Genomic DNA, 20,311 nt, shown 5'->3' with positions numbered 1-20,311 from the left:
ACTTCACACATTCTCTACCTTCACACATTCCCTACCAGAGAAGTGCTCCATATAAAAGTGCCCTATACAAATCCTGAGGGCTTAAATGCTTTCTTCTTAGTGTGGAATCAAGATCCAGACATCCTAAAATAAAGGCATCTTGAAAGAAAATACAAACATACACACATTTAGTGATAACCTAATAATATTTGGTTCAGAAGCCCATGGCAGTCACTTCTTGACCATTTTACTCTTCAGAAAGCTATGCAAGATAAAGGAAAACCAAAGGATCTCAAAATGACTATATTTCTTGAATTCACAGAATTATCAAATCTAAGACATCTCAGCTAAATTTATAACTTTCAGATTTAAAAAGGAGATGTTGTAGAAATACAATACCTTTTCTCTTCCAAACATAGCCAAATCATCACTATTGCTATTATAGAATGTTCAATAAACATCCAGTGCCAGAGAGCATTTAAACTATTTTAAGATATAATCTGACCTAGTTGGGTACAGCAAAAGACACATGGTACCTCATTCACAGAGTCAACCTTTTACACCATGACGCGCCTGGGATCTTTCTTCCAAATGAAGAAACTGCAGTAATTATTCAATGATAGGCTATCTTGCATCTGCATATCCACTTCTTGTAAGGAGCTCAAAATTAAAGAAATTACCCATGATTTTTACAATATCCTAATAAAGCAGATGTAACTCATGGGTTCTAAATCTCTTCCTCCCAGAGGAAGATTAAGCAATTTAGACATAACATCAGGCATTTATATGGAACTCGGCATTTCAGAGTTTTCACATGTTCTCATTTGCTTTCCATAACAACTCTGTGATGTAACAAAAGCTTTATGTGCCTTCTTTTTCACTAATGAGAAAACTGGGGTGCAGAGATTAATAGTGACTTTTACAAATGAATAGTGACCAGCCCAGATACCAGCCTAGATTACTCCTAGTCTAATGCTTATTACATTTTTGCACCATATCCAAAATATATTAAAATGCCATCTTTGAGGTCTTATTACAAGATCGCATTTGCTTGTTTTGTCACTCTCTATTATTGTCCACTAGAGATCTTTGGTCAGAGCATTCAATTAATTCCCCTGCTTGCTGCTTTCCATTCTCCAAATGGTATTCTTGAGAGGTGTTTTTCTGTAAGTGGTGCGGAGGGGGTGGGAGAAGGGTGTAACTTTCCTTTTAAACCTAACATTAGATTTACTTGGAATTTCAAATATCATTAAAGAAGAATTATGCTATTATCAAATGATGGCCTGGGACTAAAAAGCTTGAGAAAAGCTATTCTAGATCTTTTTTTTTTTTTTATTCACAGTTGTCAGAGTTCATTATGTGCTACATAGTGTATTTTTCCCAAACCTCAGGACAACCATTTTATAAAAAATAGATGTTGAAGAAACACTGGAGAATAAGGCCTCTTATGGACTCTAAATTTGCTAATCTATATCTCATTATGACTTAATAGTGCAGGCCTGATCACTAGCTGTTACCTCACATTCTAGAACACCTTGCATGAATTAAACACAGTTACATGTGTCATAAGATCCTTTAACAAAAATGATATTGATGGTGATATCGAAACCAAATGTTTTGACACAATTCTTCCTTTTACCAGTTTTAGCAAATAGAGTGCTAAATTCTGAGGTGAATCCCCACACTGTGCCTTTATGTAGCTGCACAAAGAAATAAACTTAATAAATCTAGCATTTATGTTGCACATTTAATAGAAAGCTCTTAAGCCATAATCACTGTAGCTGCTGGGCATCTTATTTCTTCAAGGATTCTTTCAGTGCATGCATTAACTTTGGTTAAATTATTCTGGATTTAAAAGGCAGAAGAATAATTAAAATAGTATGGTTTCAGAAGCATCATTGTAACAGTCCAATTTCAAAAGATTCAATTGCTAAATTTTACTTCATACTCCCTTTGCAGATCAGTTATTTAGATTTTAAAAAAAGGGAATCATGTGCTGTTATCTGCGTGGCCATTAGTCTCACACAAAGAAAAGAACTATAAAATAAGACTAAAATCATTCTTCCAATGATTGTCATTGAACTGTTACATTAGGAAACATTCACAGTAGGAAGTCTCTCTCAATCTCCAGCATATAAAATAGTGCAAAAGGAAAAAAAAAAAATTCCAGTCCTGTTATCTGTGAACAAAACTTATTACATTTTCTCCAATTTTACTTCTTCCATATTGTTAGGCATTTGCTGTCACACCTTCCCAAAATTAATAATAAAATATAATCAATTTTTAAGGCCCCTGCAGCCTTTTTAAAAGTTAATTTCCAGTTAAAAATAAACTTTAATGAAATCTAAGATAAAATTGTGACCTATATTCTATTAAATAATTCACTTCCTTTTTTTTCCTACACAGTAATTCTTACAATTTTTAAAAAACAAATGACTGCTCGAATTCATTAGTTCTTACATAGTAAATACTTCAAAATGCCAACTTTTCCCATCACTGCACAATTACGAACAATGTTGACAATTTACTTACACATACACACACACACACACACACAAATACACACATATACATTCTCTCCATGGAATCTTTACTTTTAACATCTCCAGTTAATGTGCAAAATTCTTGCATTCTAATAAAAAATATAAAGATAGATTTGCTCCTATTTTAGCCTCCCTCTTCCCCAAGATGTATCATTTATTTGATATGTAATACAAGTTTAGTAACAATTATGCCACGTATGACCATTAAATGGCGTACTACTATATGCATTAGGTTCATCTGCATATTTCATTTTCGTAACTGCACTCTCTATGCATAAGTATATTTGGAGATACTGGGGTTGGTGGGGGGGGGCGGTGGCAGGTGGAGAACAAGATTCACACATCGGTCTCCACAGCCTTCGCATTAGAACAGTTGTTTTTATCTGTCTCACTGTCATCCCCCTTTCCCTGACACTTGTCCTCCTTTGCACAGAGAGATTCCTTAACTCCTTCTTCCATCTCTAGATACTCTGACTTGTCCCCCAGGGAAGAAGAAGTAGAGCTCCGAAATTTCTTCAGCAAATTAGAAGGGAGGTATGGGCAACTGACTGCATTCTGTGTCAGCTGGGTCTGTTCCTCATTTTCAGTCTCTCTGTGGTAGAAATAGTTAAAGTTAGAGACAATCACTGGCACTGGCAAAGCAATGGTTAACACACCTGCAATGGCACACAAGGACCCCACGATCTTGCCCCCCACAGTGATGGGCTTCATGTCCCCATAGCCCACAGTTGTCATGGTCACCACAGCCCACCAAAACGCATCTGGGATGCTTTGGAAATGGGTAGTAGGTTCATCTGCCTCCGCGAAATAGACGGCGCTGGAAAACAGGATGACCCCAATGAAGAGGAAGAAGATCAGAAGGCCCAGTTCCCGCATGCTGGCTCTGAGGGTGTGGCCCAGGATCTGCAGGCCCTTGGAGTGCCTGGAGAGTTTGAAGATCCGGAATACCCGGACCAGACGGATGATCCTGAGGATGGCAAAGGACATGGCCTGCTGCTGCTGTCCATTGCCACCCCCCTGTTGCTGGGCCAGATCAGTGCCCAGTGTGATGAAGTAAGGCAAAATGGAGACAATGTCAATGATGTTCATGATGTTTTTGAAGAAGAGTGCTTGGCTGGGACAAGCAAAGCAGCGAACCACAAACTCAAAGGAAAACCAAACAATACAGACTGTCTCCACGATGAAGAAAGGGTCGTTGAATATGGTGTGCCCTGAGTTCTCTAGGTGGGGAGCTGAAGTGTCATTCAACAACCCAGTGTGTGCGCCTGCGCTCAGTGCCATGATGAGATCCCTGTCGTCCCTAAACTCAGGTAAAGTTTCCAGGCAGAAAATGACAATGGAGATTAAGATGACCAGGACGGAAACGATGGCTATGCCCCTTGCTGGACTGGAGCTCTCCGGATACTCAAAGAGAAGCCAAATCTGCTTTTTAAATTCATTCTCTGGCAAGGCCCTGTCCTCCTCCTCTCTCACAAAGCCCTCGTCCTCCCGAAACTTGAGCAGGGCCTCCTCTCCCAATTGATAGAACTTCACCTCCTCGGTGAAGATATCAAAGGGGACATTGACTGGCCTCTTGAGGCGGCCTCCTGATTGGTAATAATATAAGATGGCATCAAAGCTAGGCCTGTTCCTGTCAAAAAAATACTCATTACGCAAAGGGTCAAAGTACTGAGTCCTCTTCTCGGGGTCTCCCAACAAAGTCTCTGGAAACTGCGCCAGAGTCTTCATCTGGGTCTCAAAGCGCAGGCCGGACACATTTATCACCACACGTTCACAGCAGTCGCTGTAGCGGACGGAGCTGTAGCCACCGCCGCCCCCATCATCCTGAGGCAGCAGGTCCGTGTAGGAACATTCATCACCGTGGTCATCTTCACTATAGTAAAACCTGCCCTCCTCGTCGTCGTCGTCGTCCTCCTCCTCCTCCTCCTCCTCCTCCTCACTCAGCTCCCTCAGGATCTTCTCCTCAGAGCCACTGGGCATCAGGTCGGAGCAATGAGGAAAGCTGCTCTGACGGTGGTGGGCTTTCTTCTTCTCAGGCGGCTGGCGCCTCCTCCTCCGACTCCCCCGGCCACCCTGAGGGTCATGGGAGGTGCAGGCCCCACGCGCCTGGTGGTGGTGGTGGGAGCCCCCTCCGGACCCCGCGCTGCCTTCCACGGCCGCTGTGGCAGCTGCCACGGCGGCGGCCGCAGCTGCCCTCGAGTGAGCAAGCCTCTCCCGCTCCCGGGCCCGGGCCTGGGCTGCATAACCATAAGGCATGTGACTGTTGCACCCTGAGCTCTCCGCACTCACCATTGCAACCTCCATGGTGGTGGTTTCGGGAAATGGCTGGTTCCAGTTGCAGAAGAAGAAGAAAGAAAACTAGGGCAGCTTCTTTTCTCACCAAATTAAGGTAAGTTTGGAACCCTTAAGCAGATTGCTTGGAAGACTAAGGATATTTTCAGTCCAACTTTGCATTTTCTGTTTTTAAATCAGTACGCCCCATGCTCTCTGTTCCCAGGGATTGAACATTGCTCTCCAGAGCTTGGCTGGTCTAGATAAACAACCTAGCACTCTCAAGCCCAAGTCAAAAAATGGTGGGGTCTCCCAAACACCTGTTTTTGGGTGGCTGTTCAAATCTGGAAATACGTCTAGGATGTGGTTGGTGATGATGCCGCAAGATTTCAAAGGCAGCAAGTATCTGACAGCCAGCAGTTGTGCCTAGAAAATGGAATATATCTTTCTGCCATGGAAATTGTCCAAAGCTCAGTCCATTAAATTTAAATAAAATACAAACAAGCCTTTAGTCTTAGCACTTGCCTTCTAGGGACGGCTTGACCCATGTTAACACGTGGCTTGAAGTACGTCCAGCCATGGCTGCTCAAAGCCTATCAGGATGATTCTCCAGGTGCTCCCTTCCAGTTCATCACAGGCTTCCTGGACCCAGGGGCAATGCCAAGCTATGGACAGAGGCAAAGACCTTGGGAGGTAGAGAAGGTACAAGATGAGGTGTCAGTGGGGGCACACCCAGCTCTGAGGTCTCCATAGAAATCAAGGAAATGCAGAGCATCCTTCAGCTAAAATCATGCAGAAGAAGCACTTCACCTGAAAAAGGAAGGGAAACAAGCATAGGAGAAAAATAAAAAGAATAAAATCATAAAGAGCAAACAGTGTTTCCTTCCCATACACTTCTTTCTCCTGTCCTCAAGCAAACCACATAAAGCACCAAGTGACCACAAAATTTCCAAGGAGTGTGGGGCAGGTTGTTAAATCTCCTCCTCACTAAACCATCCTTCTGTCCTTCTTCTTTGGTTATTATTTCAGCTCAGTCTATTTTCATGGCAACTCAATTATTTTTCCTCTCTCCACTCTCGACCCACATGTCTTCTCCTTTGGCTCTCCCTTTCACTCATGCCAGGTCTTAATTCTCGGTGTCACTTTCTTCATTCCACAATAATAATGCTTTCACTTTACAGCTGCTTCCATCATTCATTGATCTCAAGGCATTTTTTTTTTTAATTTCCACTCATCAAATATTTCTGAATTTAGTGCCTTTCCACCCCTCTCTGTCTTGATTCAGGATTAGAGCAGTTGGAAAAACCAGTTTTCTTTAATCCAGGCTCTACCACTTCAACAAGCTTCAATCACCTCATCTATATACAACCCCCTCCATCCCGCTTAGTGAAGTTGAATGAGACAGTGAATGTTGATAGAACAGCACAGACATAATGAATGTCAATAAATGCTAGCAGTTCCGAATAATATGACCATAACCTAAGTTTTTATTGTCAATCTACTCATGCCCAAATGTATATGTCCTTAAACCACAGTCTCAATTACAGGGAGGACAAAATGTGAGGACATCCAGGACACTTTGAGACTCACCAATGGCCTGTATTAAGTTGGCACTTCCTGTCTCCCTGAAGCATGTCCCTGTTGTTTTTCTGTTTCCCAGACTCCAGAACACTCCCTACCACCCACAGCCTAGGAGCTAATCCCAGTTTCCACTTTTCTGATAATCATCTTTTCTCCTTGCAGTTCCTCCATGTTCCCCTCAATGCCTCCTCCTACACTCCTCTCAAGGGACTATTTCCTTATGTTTTAAATCCCAGGTTGTGTGAATTTTATTTTCAGCCTATCATACTTTCCCCCCCATAACTTAATCCATTATTTCCAATCTCCCAACCCCCCCCCCCCCGCCTCCCTTGCCTCTCTCTGCCCACTTTTATTTCCAATCTGTCACTTGCTGATCACATCTTCCTTGCAGCCCCGATCTGTCTCTACTGTCACTTGTTATTCCTGGCCTTTCTTCTTAGTTGGCTCTCTCTAGATCCAACTAATCATCTCAGCCAGGACCTGTAAAAACTGCCCTAATCTTGTGTCTCCTATGCTTTTGCATTCACTCTGTCCAACAGGACTTCCAAGAATGCAGAGTGGTCCAGAGAATTGGGGAGGATAATGACAGTCAGAATCAGGGCATCTACCAGTTTCTATTACTGGAAGCACTTGGGGAGCACAAGAGAAATGGCTTTCTGGAGCCATGAACGGGATTCAGCCCTTGACCACCTGCTGCTCCTTGCTGAATCCTGTCAGCCTAGAAGCCTAAACCCACCCAAGTTTTATGAAGTGACAAAGCAGGGAAGTGGCAAACAGAGGGCTTCCCAGTCATTATCACACATTCTCCTAGGGCAAGAGATGAGCTTGATTTGGACACTATATACACCTCTGAAGGCATCTCAAATGACAAGCCCCTTCCTTTGCCTGGCTCCTAACAACAGCAAAAACTCTGAAATGTTTACCCTCAGGAGGTCTCCAAGTCTCTATTTACCAAACCACCCTCAGGTTACATTTATTCTGGAAGGTCAGGCCACCACCATCGTTTAAAGACTTTCACAGGCCAAAGAGCCTGAGAGTTTGCTCAGTTTCTTCCCCAACTCCCTCAAAGCCGTTAGAATACACTATTTAAATAAAACACCAGTAGAACCAAAGGGCCTGTATATTTGTATACTATGCACACCCCTCTCCCACCTAACTGCTCCCAGAATGTCATGAATTAACAGGTCTTCTAATTCACCGCCAGCTCTGCAGGAGATCTAGACCTGCCCTCATTTTGCTCTACACCAATTATTTATTTATTTATTTATTTATTTATTTATTTATTTATTTGGGTTTAGTCATTTTTGTTTCTCTCCCTCCCCCACTTTACAAAAAGCAAATTACCTTCCTTTTAATTGGCTACCAGTTACCTCACTATCCCTAACCAAGAAGAAGAAGATGATGATGATGATGATGATGAAGTAGAAGAAGAGGAAGAGGAGGAGGTGGTGGAGGGAGCAAGGGGGAGAAGAAGGAAAAGAATAAGAAAACAGGAAAGAAAAGGAAAAACCTTCCACACAGCAAGACTGGTTTAAAAATCTCTCTTCCTTCCCTAGGTATTCATGCTTAGGAGAATCTATTCAAGCCTACTCCCAGGAGCCTTGATGGGGGAGACCTTTGCATAGAAATTTCCCTTCCTCTTTAACACCATTAAACTAATAGGATTTTGCAGACTACCTATTACCTGAATCCCCGTGCCCCCAAACAACAGCCAAGCATTCCTCCCCACCTCCTCTTCTCCCCTACCCCCAACAACAAGGCTGTTTTCATCCCCCAGTGCTAATTTCTGCAACTGTCTTAGAATGGTACCTGGACCTATCAGAGAGAGAGAGAGAGAGATTGAGGAAATCAAAAAGCCAACACGGTGAGAAATATACACTTCAACGCACGCCATTTACACCGTCCCTATGTGCTGCTGAAATGCTCGGAAAATGCACGCAAATCCAAATGCTGGGAGAGGCAGCAATTCAAACCCGTTCGCCAGCTGTTCCCAAAGGAACGGAACCGGTGAGTCTGGGATGAGGCAAAGCGATGTTAAATCTAAACCCCACCTCGTTGGGAAACGACATCTTTAATCGCACCCTCCCCTCCAGACCTAGGTTCCCGCTCGGGCACATTAAGCAGGGCGCACGCACCCCATCCCAGGGGTTAGGAAAATAACAACTGTTGGCCCCCCAGAGCGCCGCGCAGCATCTGCACCTCCCTCCTTCCACCTCCTGGTTTATTTTTAACCGCCTTCCATTCATGCCCTTCTGTCACATTCCCGATATTATTTATCCCTCAAATGTCCACTGTTTCTTAACAACCAAAAGAGGAGAGTGGAGGAAAGATAAGAGAGGTATCATACTTACCGTTCCCAGGCGGAGTGAAAAATAAATATAAAGAAAATCCCCCGCTTGGTTTGTCTTTCCCCCTCAAGCTGCAACAGCTGGAGGAGGGGAAGAATGTTCTTGGGGGTAGAAGGAATCACTCCGGTGTGGCAGGTGGAAGCTCCAAAATATCCACGAAACAAGTTCTGTTGCCTGGCGGAGGGGCGGGGGGGGGGGGGGGGGGGGCACAGAGTCCTCGCTGCTGGAGCCCGGGGTGGGGATCAGGGCTACCCCGGGGAAGACCCCAAGACTTCTGGTTCCTCTGGAGTTCAGCACAGGAGGGCTCGATCGGAAAAGGAAGTCAAGGTTCCCCAGAAAAAGAAACAAAATCCTAGACAGCAGCGATCACTTGTTAAGCCCGAATTCCTCCTCCAATATCCATCCCTCTCCCTCTCTCGCTGGCTGCAGAAGCAGCACACGCCTCCCCTGGCCGGGAACGCGCGCCGGCCGGGGGCGGGGCCAGGGCCGTGCCGAGGGTGTGGCGTTCCGGCTGTAGCCTGGGGCACCTCCCCGCGCCGCGGGGCGGGCACAGTCACGACGCCGCCACTGCCCTCCCCGCGGCCGACCCCCCGACGCTGGGGAGCAACAGGGAGCGATTCCGGGAGCCTCTGGCGGTCGCCCCCAGAGGCGAAGCCCTAATCCTGGAGGAAGAGGCGTCCCCGTTGGAGCTGAAATGGGGGTCCCCGCGGCAGAGCGGGAAACCAAGAGAGAGGTTGGGAGGGAAGACCTCGACGGGAGGTCCAGTCTCGCCAACAGGGTGCTTCTGCGCGTCTTCTCCTCTCCCTGACCCGCTTTCTCTAGAACTCAGCGCGCGCGCGCGCACACACACACACACACACACACACAAGCACGCAAAGCCCCGCATAACGGGTTTGTGGGGTTGGGAGCCTGGATGCATCTCTGGCGAGGCCGCTAACTGGGAGCCCCCCCCAGTAGCCTACGAACGTGCCGATTCCCCTTGGTCTCCGCCTCCTTTGCACAATTTGTCAGCCTCCGCTCGGGGGTCGGGCCTCTGGGCGCAGAGGAGGCCGACTTTAAAAGTGTGCTCGACTCGGGTGACCGGTGGGCTGCAGAAATTGGAATCAGGCCCAGGTTAAGGGTTGTGCACGAGAGGCACAAGTCCACGTGGGAGAGAGTCGCAGGGCTCTGAGCAGGTTATAAGTCCCGCCCAGGGGCGGAGGATTTTAGAAGGGGTGAAGGACCCCTCCGCGAACCTGTTGCTGCAGAAAGAACACAACTCGCTAGGGGTTTGACTCCAGGGAGGTCTTTATCATAGTGGTCGGATCTCTAACACCACCCGCCCTCATTAAACAGCAAAAACAAGCAAGCAAAACCCATAGTACCCCGCGGGGCAGACAAGTGCACCCGGAGCGGCGTCCACACCCCGGGATGGACTTCCACGTTGCTTATTAGGTGGAAGGCGTATGAAATGCCCATAGACATGGACGTAAAATTGCAATTCCCACACATCCACTCAAAGAAAGGTTAGCGGTGGGAAGTGCGAATTTTTACACACACGCGCGCACACACACAAGGCCAGGTAACGACCCGGGCTCCAGGCACCTCTTCCAGCTCCCTCTGATGGACCAAGCAAGCAGTGGCGACGCGCACCGGGACTGCTGGAGTAAATCCGATCTTGGGCGGGTCAGTTGGAGCCGAGGCGGGCACTGTCGGCCTCAGCTGGCAGCTTTGTTCGATGGCCCTGTTGGGCCTCCTCCTTTTGTGGCGCTCGATTAATTATTAAGAGAAATATTCCCGAGCTGAATTATAGATATACCCTGCTCTCACCTAACTGCTGCTGGCTCAGTGAAGGACACCTGGAGGACTTCTTTTCGTTGTTGTTTGACTTTAAAAAAAAAAACCTTTTAAAATAACTAAAACATTCACATTGTAATCAGTGGAAAGTAGAAAGAAAGAAAGGAAAGGAAAAGGAAAGGGGAAAAAAGGAAGCTAGCTGAGGTGGGACCGGGTTTTCCTAACTTCTAGCTAGTGCCCCTTGAATTTTTGTCCTGAATAAATTTACCTGTGATCTTCTGAGCTCAACCGCGGGGAGGAGGAATTGAGTTCCTCCACACTGGGTCAAGAGAGGCTCTTTGCCTCAATTCATTCCCCATTATAGTTCATGCCAGCTAATAAGGAGGGCGGATTTCTTCAAAAGTAAAAATGATCCCATGCGCCAGCCTAAAATCCTCTCTCTGTACCTCCATCGTGTGATGTAGACAGTGTGCAGTTTCATACGTACCAAAAGCAGACATTTTAGTTTATTGTTGTCTTCCCATGTTTCTTGGGATGGTAGAAAGCAGGGCTGAGAGCACAAGATCTTGGGACTACCTTCCCAAGAACAATTTGTGAGATCTCTCCGGAGCAACTGTGGAAAGCTTTCAGAGAGATGAAAACTGATACTGAATGAAGTACAAAAGATGACAGTTACATTGAATCTTGGACATTTTCATTGGATCATGTTAAGACTTTATGAATTATGCCTCCATGTACCATTTATTGTTTGTTCCTTTCATGGCGCAGAGAATTTTAAAGTTTAAAAATACCTGAGGACTTTATAAATACTTGTACTTCTTAGGTATCAGGAATCTGAATTACTGAAGGACCACGGCGAGAATGCAGCTGAGGAAAAACCACTCTCGCCACGATAGTCCTTCAGGTCATACAAGGAGGACTTACTGAGGACTTCATGGAGGCAAGTAACACTCACTGAGTGCCCACCTAGCCCCTGGGTCTATGCTATTGTCTAATTTTATCTGCATAAGTAAACAATTTATGTGGCTGGTACTATTATATTTACAATTTACAGAGAAGGAATTGAGGCTTACCATGGTTAACAAACGTGCCTAACAGTTACATAGCTAACTATGTAGCAGAACTAGGCCTGTAACATCTGACTGCAAGGAAGATGGACCCCATGCTAGTGGTGATAATGCCATGTGCTCTATGCCCTTTTGTCCTCACAAATGAGTGGCTGTTATGGATACATAGATTATGAAACAAGGGGGTATGTGCTATGAGGAAGGTATGAGAGTGGTGTTCCAGGGATGCAAAGAATGGAGTAGCATCTAATTTGGGGGAAGCAAGCAAGGATTGACAAGGAAAGGGGAGATGTGGCTGAACAATGGCGAGAATAAAGTTTATGCAGGCCTGTGGCATCGGGGTGGACCAAGAGTAACTGGAACCTGAAAGATAGGTGGGGTCCAACTGGGAAGAACAATCTGCTCCCCCAGCCTTCTTCGCATCCCCCCCCATATCACACACAGACACACACACACCTCTTCGCCCTTTTAAATAGTTTCTTTATAAAGCAAACAAGAAACATTCCATTTCGCTCCCTGAAATTCTCTTAAAGATTCCTAGAAATTCACATGAACAGTTGCAGAAAGATTCTTTGCTTGTGACCAACAAAAATCTACCTTGTCTCAGTCCCCAAACTCTATTTTCTTTGGAGAAAAACAAATTATTTTCTTGCCTTTCTTAGTCATCAACTAGTCAACATTCCTTAAGCTCCTCACCTCCAAATACACCTATTACCACAAATAATTTCTCCCTGGCTTTGAATTCTCTCAGTGGTGGTACAAATGTTCCAGACCACACTATGAAGTCTTTGTTTATACAGAAAAGGGCAAAGGGCAGTAGATCCTCCTTTGTACAAAGCAGATAGGAGGCCCCGAGGGATACAAACTAAGTCCATTATAAATGTTTTTGTTCTCTTTGGGGACTATAGTCCCCTGTGAATTGCAGTGTTCTATTTACTTCTCTCTCTCTAAGAAGCCTGCAACACCTCCCTGAAAATAGGCACTGTATCCCAAGCAACCAGCGCAATACCTGACCCAGAGTAGGCACTGGATAAGAATGTAATAAAATGAATGAATAATGGAAGAGGCTTGCTTCCATTTGCCAAGAAAGTTCAGTGCATGTGTTGGGAGAAAAAAAAAAAAAAGAAGATGGGTTTTTTTGCCTGCTTAGTCCCAGCCTCTCAACTATCTGACTTTTAAAGTTCTGAAGGATGTGAAAATAAGAAAGTCCTGGGAAACTTGATACCATGCCTCTCATTCCCAGATTATATGGATGCCGATATTCTGAGCCATCCATAATTCCTTATGAAATGCCGATCACTCAGCCAGTTTTTCCCTGTACATGGATTTTTCAATGACTATCCATTACTATTCCCCATTCCATCTTAGGTGTATCAGTACTGATCAGGTATTAAGACATAAGGAAAACATATTTCCTTTTTTTCTTTTTGTAGTGAGGAAACATCACCCCTGCAGAGGAAGACTGACCACTTTCTTCCTGACTTTCTGATCACAACACTGTGCCAGGCACATTGGGCAATAAGACAACACTGCCTGCCTGCGGCAGTCTAGAGCGTATGAGAGGAGTCAATATACTTAGGTGGTAGGGATCTGGTAGAAGTCACACAATGGGCAGAGAGAAACCTTACGTAAGTGAGGCTAGAAAGGAAAGTCCATGTGGCAGAAGTAGCCCCCTGGAAAAGGCTAACTGAACAAGAATGGCACCTGTGAGGATAAGCAGAGGATCCGATATGGCTTAGGAAAGGGAAGAAAGGGTGGACGTGGATGTGCCATGCTCAAGGGTTTGAACTTGGGGATGTGACAAAGCCCTGCATAGAAGCATTGACAACCCTTCTTCCATCTATACACACAGGACAGATGGAGTTCACGTGCAAAGCACACTTCCCTGGGCGAACCTGAACAGCAGCAGAGGCATCTACTAGACTGAGCTACAGGCACTTCCGGGCTTCCTGGCTACAGGGGTAGTCCTTTCTCTCCATCTATGAATGCATCTCACAGGACAAGTGAGTGAAATTGAGTTGGCATAACCTTAAATCTATCTCTGATTTAGTTTTCTAAATGCAAATCAATCAAAAATGTCCTTTAATTGAGGTAACTCACAATTTGCAAAGCACCCCACCTTGAACAGTAATACACTGATGTGGGGTGACATTGCTCTTGAGATCCATTCTGTCAGATCTGCTCCACCAAGGTAAAGTAGAGTCATCCTTTAGCTCTTTGCTCTGCTCTCCTTATATATAATTGGAAAAATAGGGCAATTGTGGAGGCTCACTTAAAATGAACCGAGGTGCAAATAAAAATCACCCACAACCTTGTCTTGGCATAATCAATCAGGAGCAAACTTGGGGCAGAGGTGAATCAAGCAAGGTTTAGGTATAAAATGGTATTTCACTTCCCACAGACACTACCAGCACCATGCCTTCTGTAGTAACTCCTAATAGTTTATGTCAAGGAACTTTTCCATATACCTAAATATGGGCCTTTTCATAAAAATAAGAGGTCATGGCATACTTTCTGCCAAAACTGTGTTCCAAACTCTCTGAAAGCCCCTTTAAATTTAGTCAATAACCATAGGGGAGGCTAGATTCTGTTATCATAAAAGTTGACTCCTTCCCCTCCTCCCCCATTCTGATTTTGATCTACACCATTTACTCCCTAGGACAGGCATCACCAAAGCCTATAATAGGCCTCTGTTCTGTTTACACACTTCCTCCAAGATCGCATCACCCATTGGAGCCCTGAGTACTTCTCCTTCTGATTTGGTAGACTGTTAGAAAGCCCCTGTCTAGCACATGCTTCCCCAAACAAGGGCCATAGTTTTAGGAGAGATGTTCTTATGTAGAAATTTCTATTGAGTACAGATCAGTTTACACATATACCTCAAATTTTCTGCTCTTTGCTCTATTTTCTCCACTCCTGGCTGAAGATAAAAACACAATTCTGGGGATTAGCCAACTGATACATTTTAGAATAAAAAGCCAAAACAAACAAGACTGAGAGTATGAGTGTCATAGGATGCTAACTTATGGTTTCTCATCAGCAACTGCTGAGAACAGGGCATCACATATCAGGTTTTATATAAGCTAGAAGCACCTCTAATTTATTTCTCAGTCAACCTCACAAACCAGCTCTTATTCTGAATAAGCACAGAGATCATAGGTCACAGAAGACTGCAAAAACTTAAGTTTCCTTTAGATGCTTTTTAGAAAGAGTACTTTTCCAAATTCATATATAGGTTTGAACTTGAAGGTAAATTTATAATAATATTTACAGTGAAATTCTAATGATTTACAACAGCTCTTGGGGAAAAAAATAAACATTTGACTAAAGCAATTACTCTTGGATTGCTTAAAGGGCTGAAGCAGGGATTAGACACTGGGTTACAGGATTGTCTCTCCAATCTGCTGGCTGCAGAACCTCCAGAAAGATACCTAACCTTTGTGAATATCGATTTCCTTATGTGTAAAAATGGGAACTATACCATCAGTCCTGGGTCACAAGGTCATGAGTGTGGCTCATACAGGAAATGTATGTGATGAGGGGGCAGAAGGCTGGCTGAAGACAAAGCGTAAGCTGACACCACCCTGAGCCCCCCTCCCCCCCCACGTGTGACATTCCTCCAGGAATCTCCCAACTATCTTAATGTTAATGCCTTGCTAGAGGGGAACTTGACAATGGCAAGGCCTCTGGTATCTTGTAGGTCCTCCTTAGCATATGAAAGTTCTTTTGAAACCTCCCTTTTTCCTTACCTCCCCCAACTCCACAGTATATAAAGAGTCACCCCTCACAACCCTGATGCAGCAGCTCTTTCTGCCCACCGGTCCTATTCCTGTGCTTTTTAATAAACCAGCATTTTGCACCGAAGAGTCTCAAGAATTCTTTCTTGGCCGTCGGCTTCGAACCCTAATAACCTCTTTCCCACATCATATGCAGTAAAACTACTGCATAGACAGAGGATAATATTGCTTTAAAATAATAACCATATGTTATGAACTGAATGCTGTGTCCCCACAAAGTCATATGTTGAAGCCCTAACCTCCAATGTAATGGTATTTGGAGATGGAGCCTTTGGGAGGTAATTAGTTAGAAGAAGTCATGAGGGTGGGAGATGAGCATCATGAGGGTCATGAGGGTCATGAGGGGATTGGTACCCAAGAGACACCAGAGAGAGAAAGATTTCTCTCCCCCACACAAAGCAAGATGGCAGCTACATACAACTGAAAAGAGACCTCAGGATGAAACCTACTTTGCCAGCCCCTTCATCTTTGACTCTCCAGCGTCCAGAGCTATGAGAAAATAAATTCCTATTGTTTAAGCCACTCAATTTATGGTATTTTGTTATAGCAGCCTGAGCTGCCTAAGACACTTTCAAGACTAGATAACCAATATTTAAACTATCTTTACTAGCAAACTTGGCTGAGGTACATGAAACTCAGCAACATGTTGGCTGGGAATGGTTCTTACAGATTCTCCTTCAAGAAGTAGAAAAGTTTGCAATCGGGCTGCCAGTTGTTAACATGATAGTAAAATATTATGAGGCTTTTATAATCTAAAACTCACCCTAAACTGATGTGGAATTTTTGGCATTTTTTCTTGTAAAATGGCTGTGGATAATGTTAGCTTTAATATTCAGAATACTGTTAACTGTATTTCTTGTTCGTTCATGCACCAAAATTTTATTGAGCATCTCCTTTGTCTCAGGCATTATTGTGAGCACTAAGCAGTAGTGATAAACATAAAGACAAGAAAGCTTGCCATGTGGAGAGCTGGGGCAGAGAAAAGAAAAACTATCAGCTAGGGTATGAGCAGATGTGGTATGAAAGTTGAGAATTTGGGACAGTGGTAGTTAGATAGCAAAGGCTTTCCCAAAATGATCCTAGTGAACAGACAAGATCTAATGCGCAAGAGTTCTGTTATGATTTAATTCTACACACCACTACCTAATCATCCCAAGTTGGGATCCCAGAAATGCCTCTGCCACCTTCCTTCCCTGGGTCCCCAATCCTAGGTTCAGCCGCTCCTCTAAGTGCCTAGAATGGATGGGGGAGGGGCGGGGGGGGGCATTATTTCCCTAGGGGTGAGGAAGATAGCCCTGGGCAGAGGCACGTGCTCACAGATCTACAATCTGAATACTGCTCACATTTACATAAAAGGCAATGAGGATTGCTATCCCCAGGTGTCCTGATTTGTAAATGTAGTTCCCAGATTCCTCTCCTGGGTCTGGCATTACTGTTCATTCTCCAAAAGGCAGGATGTGATGTCCTCAGTTACAACTTCAGTTTCATCACAGGTTCTTTGGTAGCAAGGAATAAAAAGCAGCTCAAACTAGCTTATATATAACAGTGGGCTATGGTAAAGATATTACAGGAGTCCAGAAAAGAACTGAAGAACCAAGATTAAAAAAAAAAAAAAAAACTATTAGTTAGGTATATATACATATATATGTATGTATATGCAATCTCCTCACCTCCCTCTTTTTTCTGAGCAATGAGCCTTTGCTTTTCCACAATGTCTCCATGCATGTGGCTGCATTGTAATAGGGTCTTTCAATTTAAAGGTCCTTCACATGCTTACTTTTAAAATTGCTAAAAGGAGGAATCTGATGATTTAGCTCATCTTTTTGAACCAGGCTGCTCGTCACAAGTTACCAGCTGAACTGGTCAAGTCACCTATGTCCCAAAGACTCATTCATCTGAGTTTGTGGGTGGGATGAAATTTTCTGAAGAGGGGCCAACACAAGTCCAGCATACTCATTCTAACAGCAACGTTCCAGATCATTTTTAAAATCTTGGGAAATCTTTGGTACTATTACTTTTAGAGGACCTTCCTGGCATCATATCTAGCATATTTAAAATGCTTACACATTCCACATTAAAGGTTATGTCAACTATTTTACAATTGAGTTGCAACTCTAGTAGACAGTATTATGCTGACATTTTGCAGTATTTTATGTTTTTTTTCCTGTATTTCAGAGCTAATAATTTCATTTTCAGAGAATAAACATGCCTCAACCTTATGAAAAGCTTATATGCACAAGGCACAGCCCACAAACAAACCATAATCCCTGAACAAAGAAGTAGCTCCTTGGTTACTGTCAAGTATTTAAGATTCTTGGCTTTTAAGGAATTATTAAATAATTTCATTGTCTGATAAAGTCTGGATTAAAGGTATCCTCACTCACCTGCTTACTTGCATATGCATATGTGCTGACGTAAGTGAATGCATCCTGTGTTTATGTTGTCTTCCATGTTGTGTGTAAACTATAATGGGAAAGCTAATTATTAAACTCTGCAAACGCACCCAGAGGCTACTGTGAGTGATGCATCCAAAAAAAAAAAAAAATTCTAAAAATAACTAAGTAATAAATAACCATTTGCAGATGGGAATTGTTCATGCAGTTTTTTAAACAACAGCAGATTTCTTTAAGATATTATGGTGTTTTTTAAATTTTACTAAGTGTACTAAATCTTCTGTACTTAAAGGCAGATAATTTGAATAAGAGTGCCATAGAATTGACTAGATCCAAATTAAAGTTATTTTTAAGACAATATCGAACCACTGCTTTCATCTTAGAATAGCTTTACACGTGCATATTCTTCTATGTTAGTTAAAAGCACCAAGAGAGTCATTTTTTTCTAGAATTATTTTAACGATTATTTTAGAATACTACATTGCTGAAAACATAAGGGCCACTCTTCAAAATAACATCATGATTGCTTAGTGTTTTATTTGCTCAGGTTCACACAGAAGAAAAAAATAAAAATAAAAAAGGAGACTAAATTAGAGCTACAAAGTTCATTCTGGCCTGGCAGAAATATTTAGTGAGGAAGCTGCAGAGTTTGCAGCAAGAGACTTCCTGAAAAATGCAAGGGAATTAGGGATTCTTAGGAGGGGTGACATTCCAAACTTCACAAACAATTAAAATACTATTAAATAATAACCAAAATTTAAAATCACCATACAGAGAAGTGGGCTTGATATGTGATAACCTGAAATAGTTTCTTCCATCCAGGACTGATTCAAAGTATTGGGCACAATCTTTCACGAGAGCTCCAGTTCATAAGGTTTCCTGCCACCACTAAGGTGTATGTATTTAGTGGTCTGGTCACATGCTTCAAACTTAGTTTAACAGAGTCCCTGCACTAATAACATATTTAATAACATAATTAATTTTCCTGTTTTTAAGGCAGTGTACATCCATCAAGTGAGGAACTTTGGCTCTGGTTTTAAGCTTAAAGAAAAGTATAATATACTCTCTTCCATTTGGGGAAATTATTGAGTAATTCATTCCTAAATTGAATGTGATGTATGTAAAGAATAATCTGACTTGTTTACAGTGATACATAGATTACAGATTAAAAGGACAGCCTCTAAAAATCAGTAAATATCCATCCATTACTAGATGTATAAACTTGATTAAGTTTTCTAAATGTTAACATTCTCATCTACAAAATGAGAATGGTACCTGCTGTTTATTACACTTAACACTGAACTCAGAAAACATAGCTATTTTTATTAAACTAAAAACATTATGTAACTGTCATTTGTCAAAGATTTGCCTAAATTATGGGAACTTGAAATAATAAAACATATTTGATTTGATTTCTGTAAGGATATTTTTTAAATCCAGCATGTTGAGAGTCTTAGTAATCAATTTCCTTAATTTCTGGGAATTTTAGGAATATTCAATTTATAGATGCAATAATTTACCTCTAAGCCCAACAGAATAGAACTCCTTAAAGAGATCTTATAATCAAATTTGGTAATTCCATCTGAAAGAGGGAAATATTACATTATATAACAAGAGGTAGAAGTCTTTCTGAATGATGGATATAAATATCCAAAGAGAGAAAGAATACATAGTTTCAATTCTAAAATTTCCATCATAGGTCAAACATAAACACAGAAATACAAAACTCACTGATCCACATTAAAGAGCTGTTCCTTTCCCAGTGGGCATAAGTTCTTAATTAATTTGAACTCAAATAGACAAACAGAACAGACTAACAGAGTCTCTGTTGTCTTTCACATGAAAGAGACAAGATCTCTATAAAAGATCAACTCCTTTACAGAGACCAACAAAAGAAGACCACAAAACCCAAAGAAGCTGGCCCCAGAAATCAAGCTGGTACCTTACCCTGCTACTCATGGACACGAGTCCATAGCTCAGGACCAGGAGTCCGACTCACCACTGGGTCGCTAATCACTCATCAAGAGCAGAGCACAAAGGTTTCTTTACCTGGGTAAGTAAACAGGGACCCAAAAGCCAGCTCTGGCCCTATCTGAGTTACAGCACCAAACTGTGAAAGACAAATGCACCAGCCAAGGAGATTATTTTATCTAAACCATTGCAATAGGGAGAGTGTTCATTAACAGGGAATGTCTCAAAGAACAGAAGGGGACCTGGGGCTTTTTAGGGGCAAGTAAGAAAGTCATCCCGGAGTTTATGGAAGTCCTGAGACAAGACAGAAATGGGTCTTATCTCAAAACAGACTGGTGCAGGGTGGTCCTTAAAAGGTGGGAGGATTTCCCAACCATTATTGTTTTTTGGTACCAAAGGGCTCAGATAAAGTTCAGCACTGTCAAATTGTCAGTTTTATAAAATGTTTACTCATAAAGGAAAAAGTATTAGCAGCTATTATTGGAGAAGGCAGTGTACTTGGCAGCACAATTCATATATTCTGCATAGTCAAACACTGACTATCCTTTACTAACTGTATAATTCTGGGGAAATTACATAATTTCT

General features: G+C 42.9%; 1 protein-coding gene across 1 annotated transcript; it reads right to left on the bottom strand.

Annotated features, from left to right (window-relative positions):
* Window positions 1-2,858: 2,858 nt before the first annotated feature.
* Window positions 2,859-4,826, bottom strand: KCNA4 (potassium voltage-gated channel subfamily A member 4). Its single transcript, XM_021684710.1, has one exon. The coding sequence runs from the start codon at window positions 4,824-4,826 to the stop codon at window positions 2,859-2,861; it is 1,968 nt and encodes a 655-aa protein (XP_021540385.1).
* Between the last annotated feature and the right edge of the window lie 15,485 nt (window positions 4,827-20,311).

This window comes from Neomonachus schauinslandi, chromosome 11 (assembly GCF_002201575.2).
Source record: "Neomonachus schauinslandi chromosome 11, ASM220157v2, whole genome shotgun sequence".
Lineage (NCBI taxonomy): Eukaryota > Metazoa > Chordata > Mammalia > Carnivora > Phocidae > Neomonachus > Neomonachus schauinslandi.
This window is presented reverse-complemented; position numbering and strand designations above follow the sequence as displayed.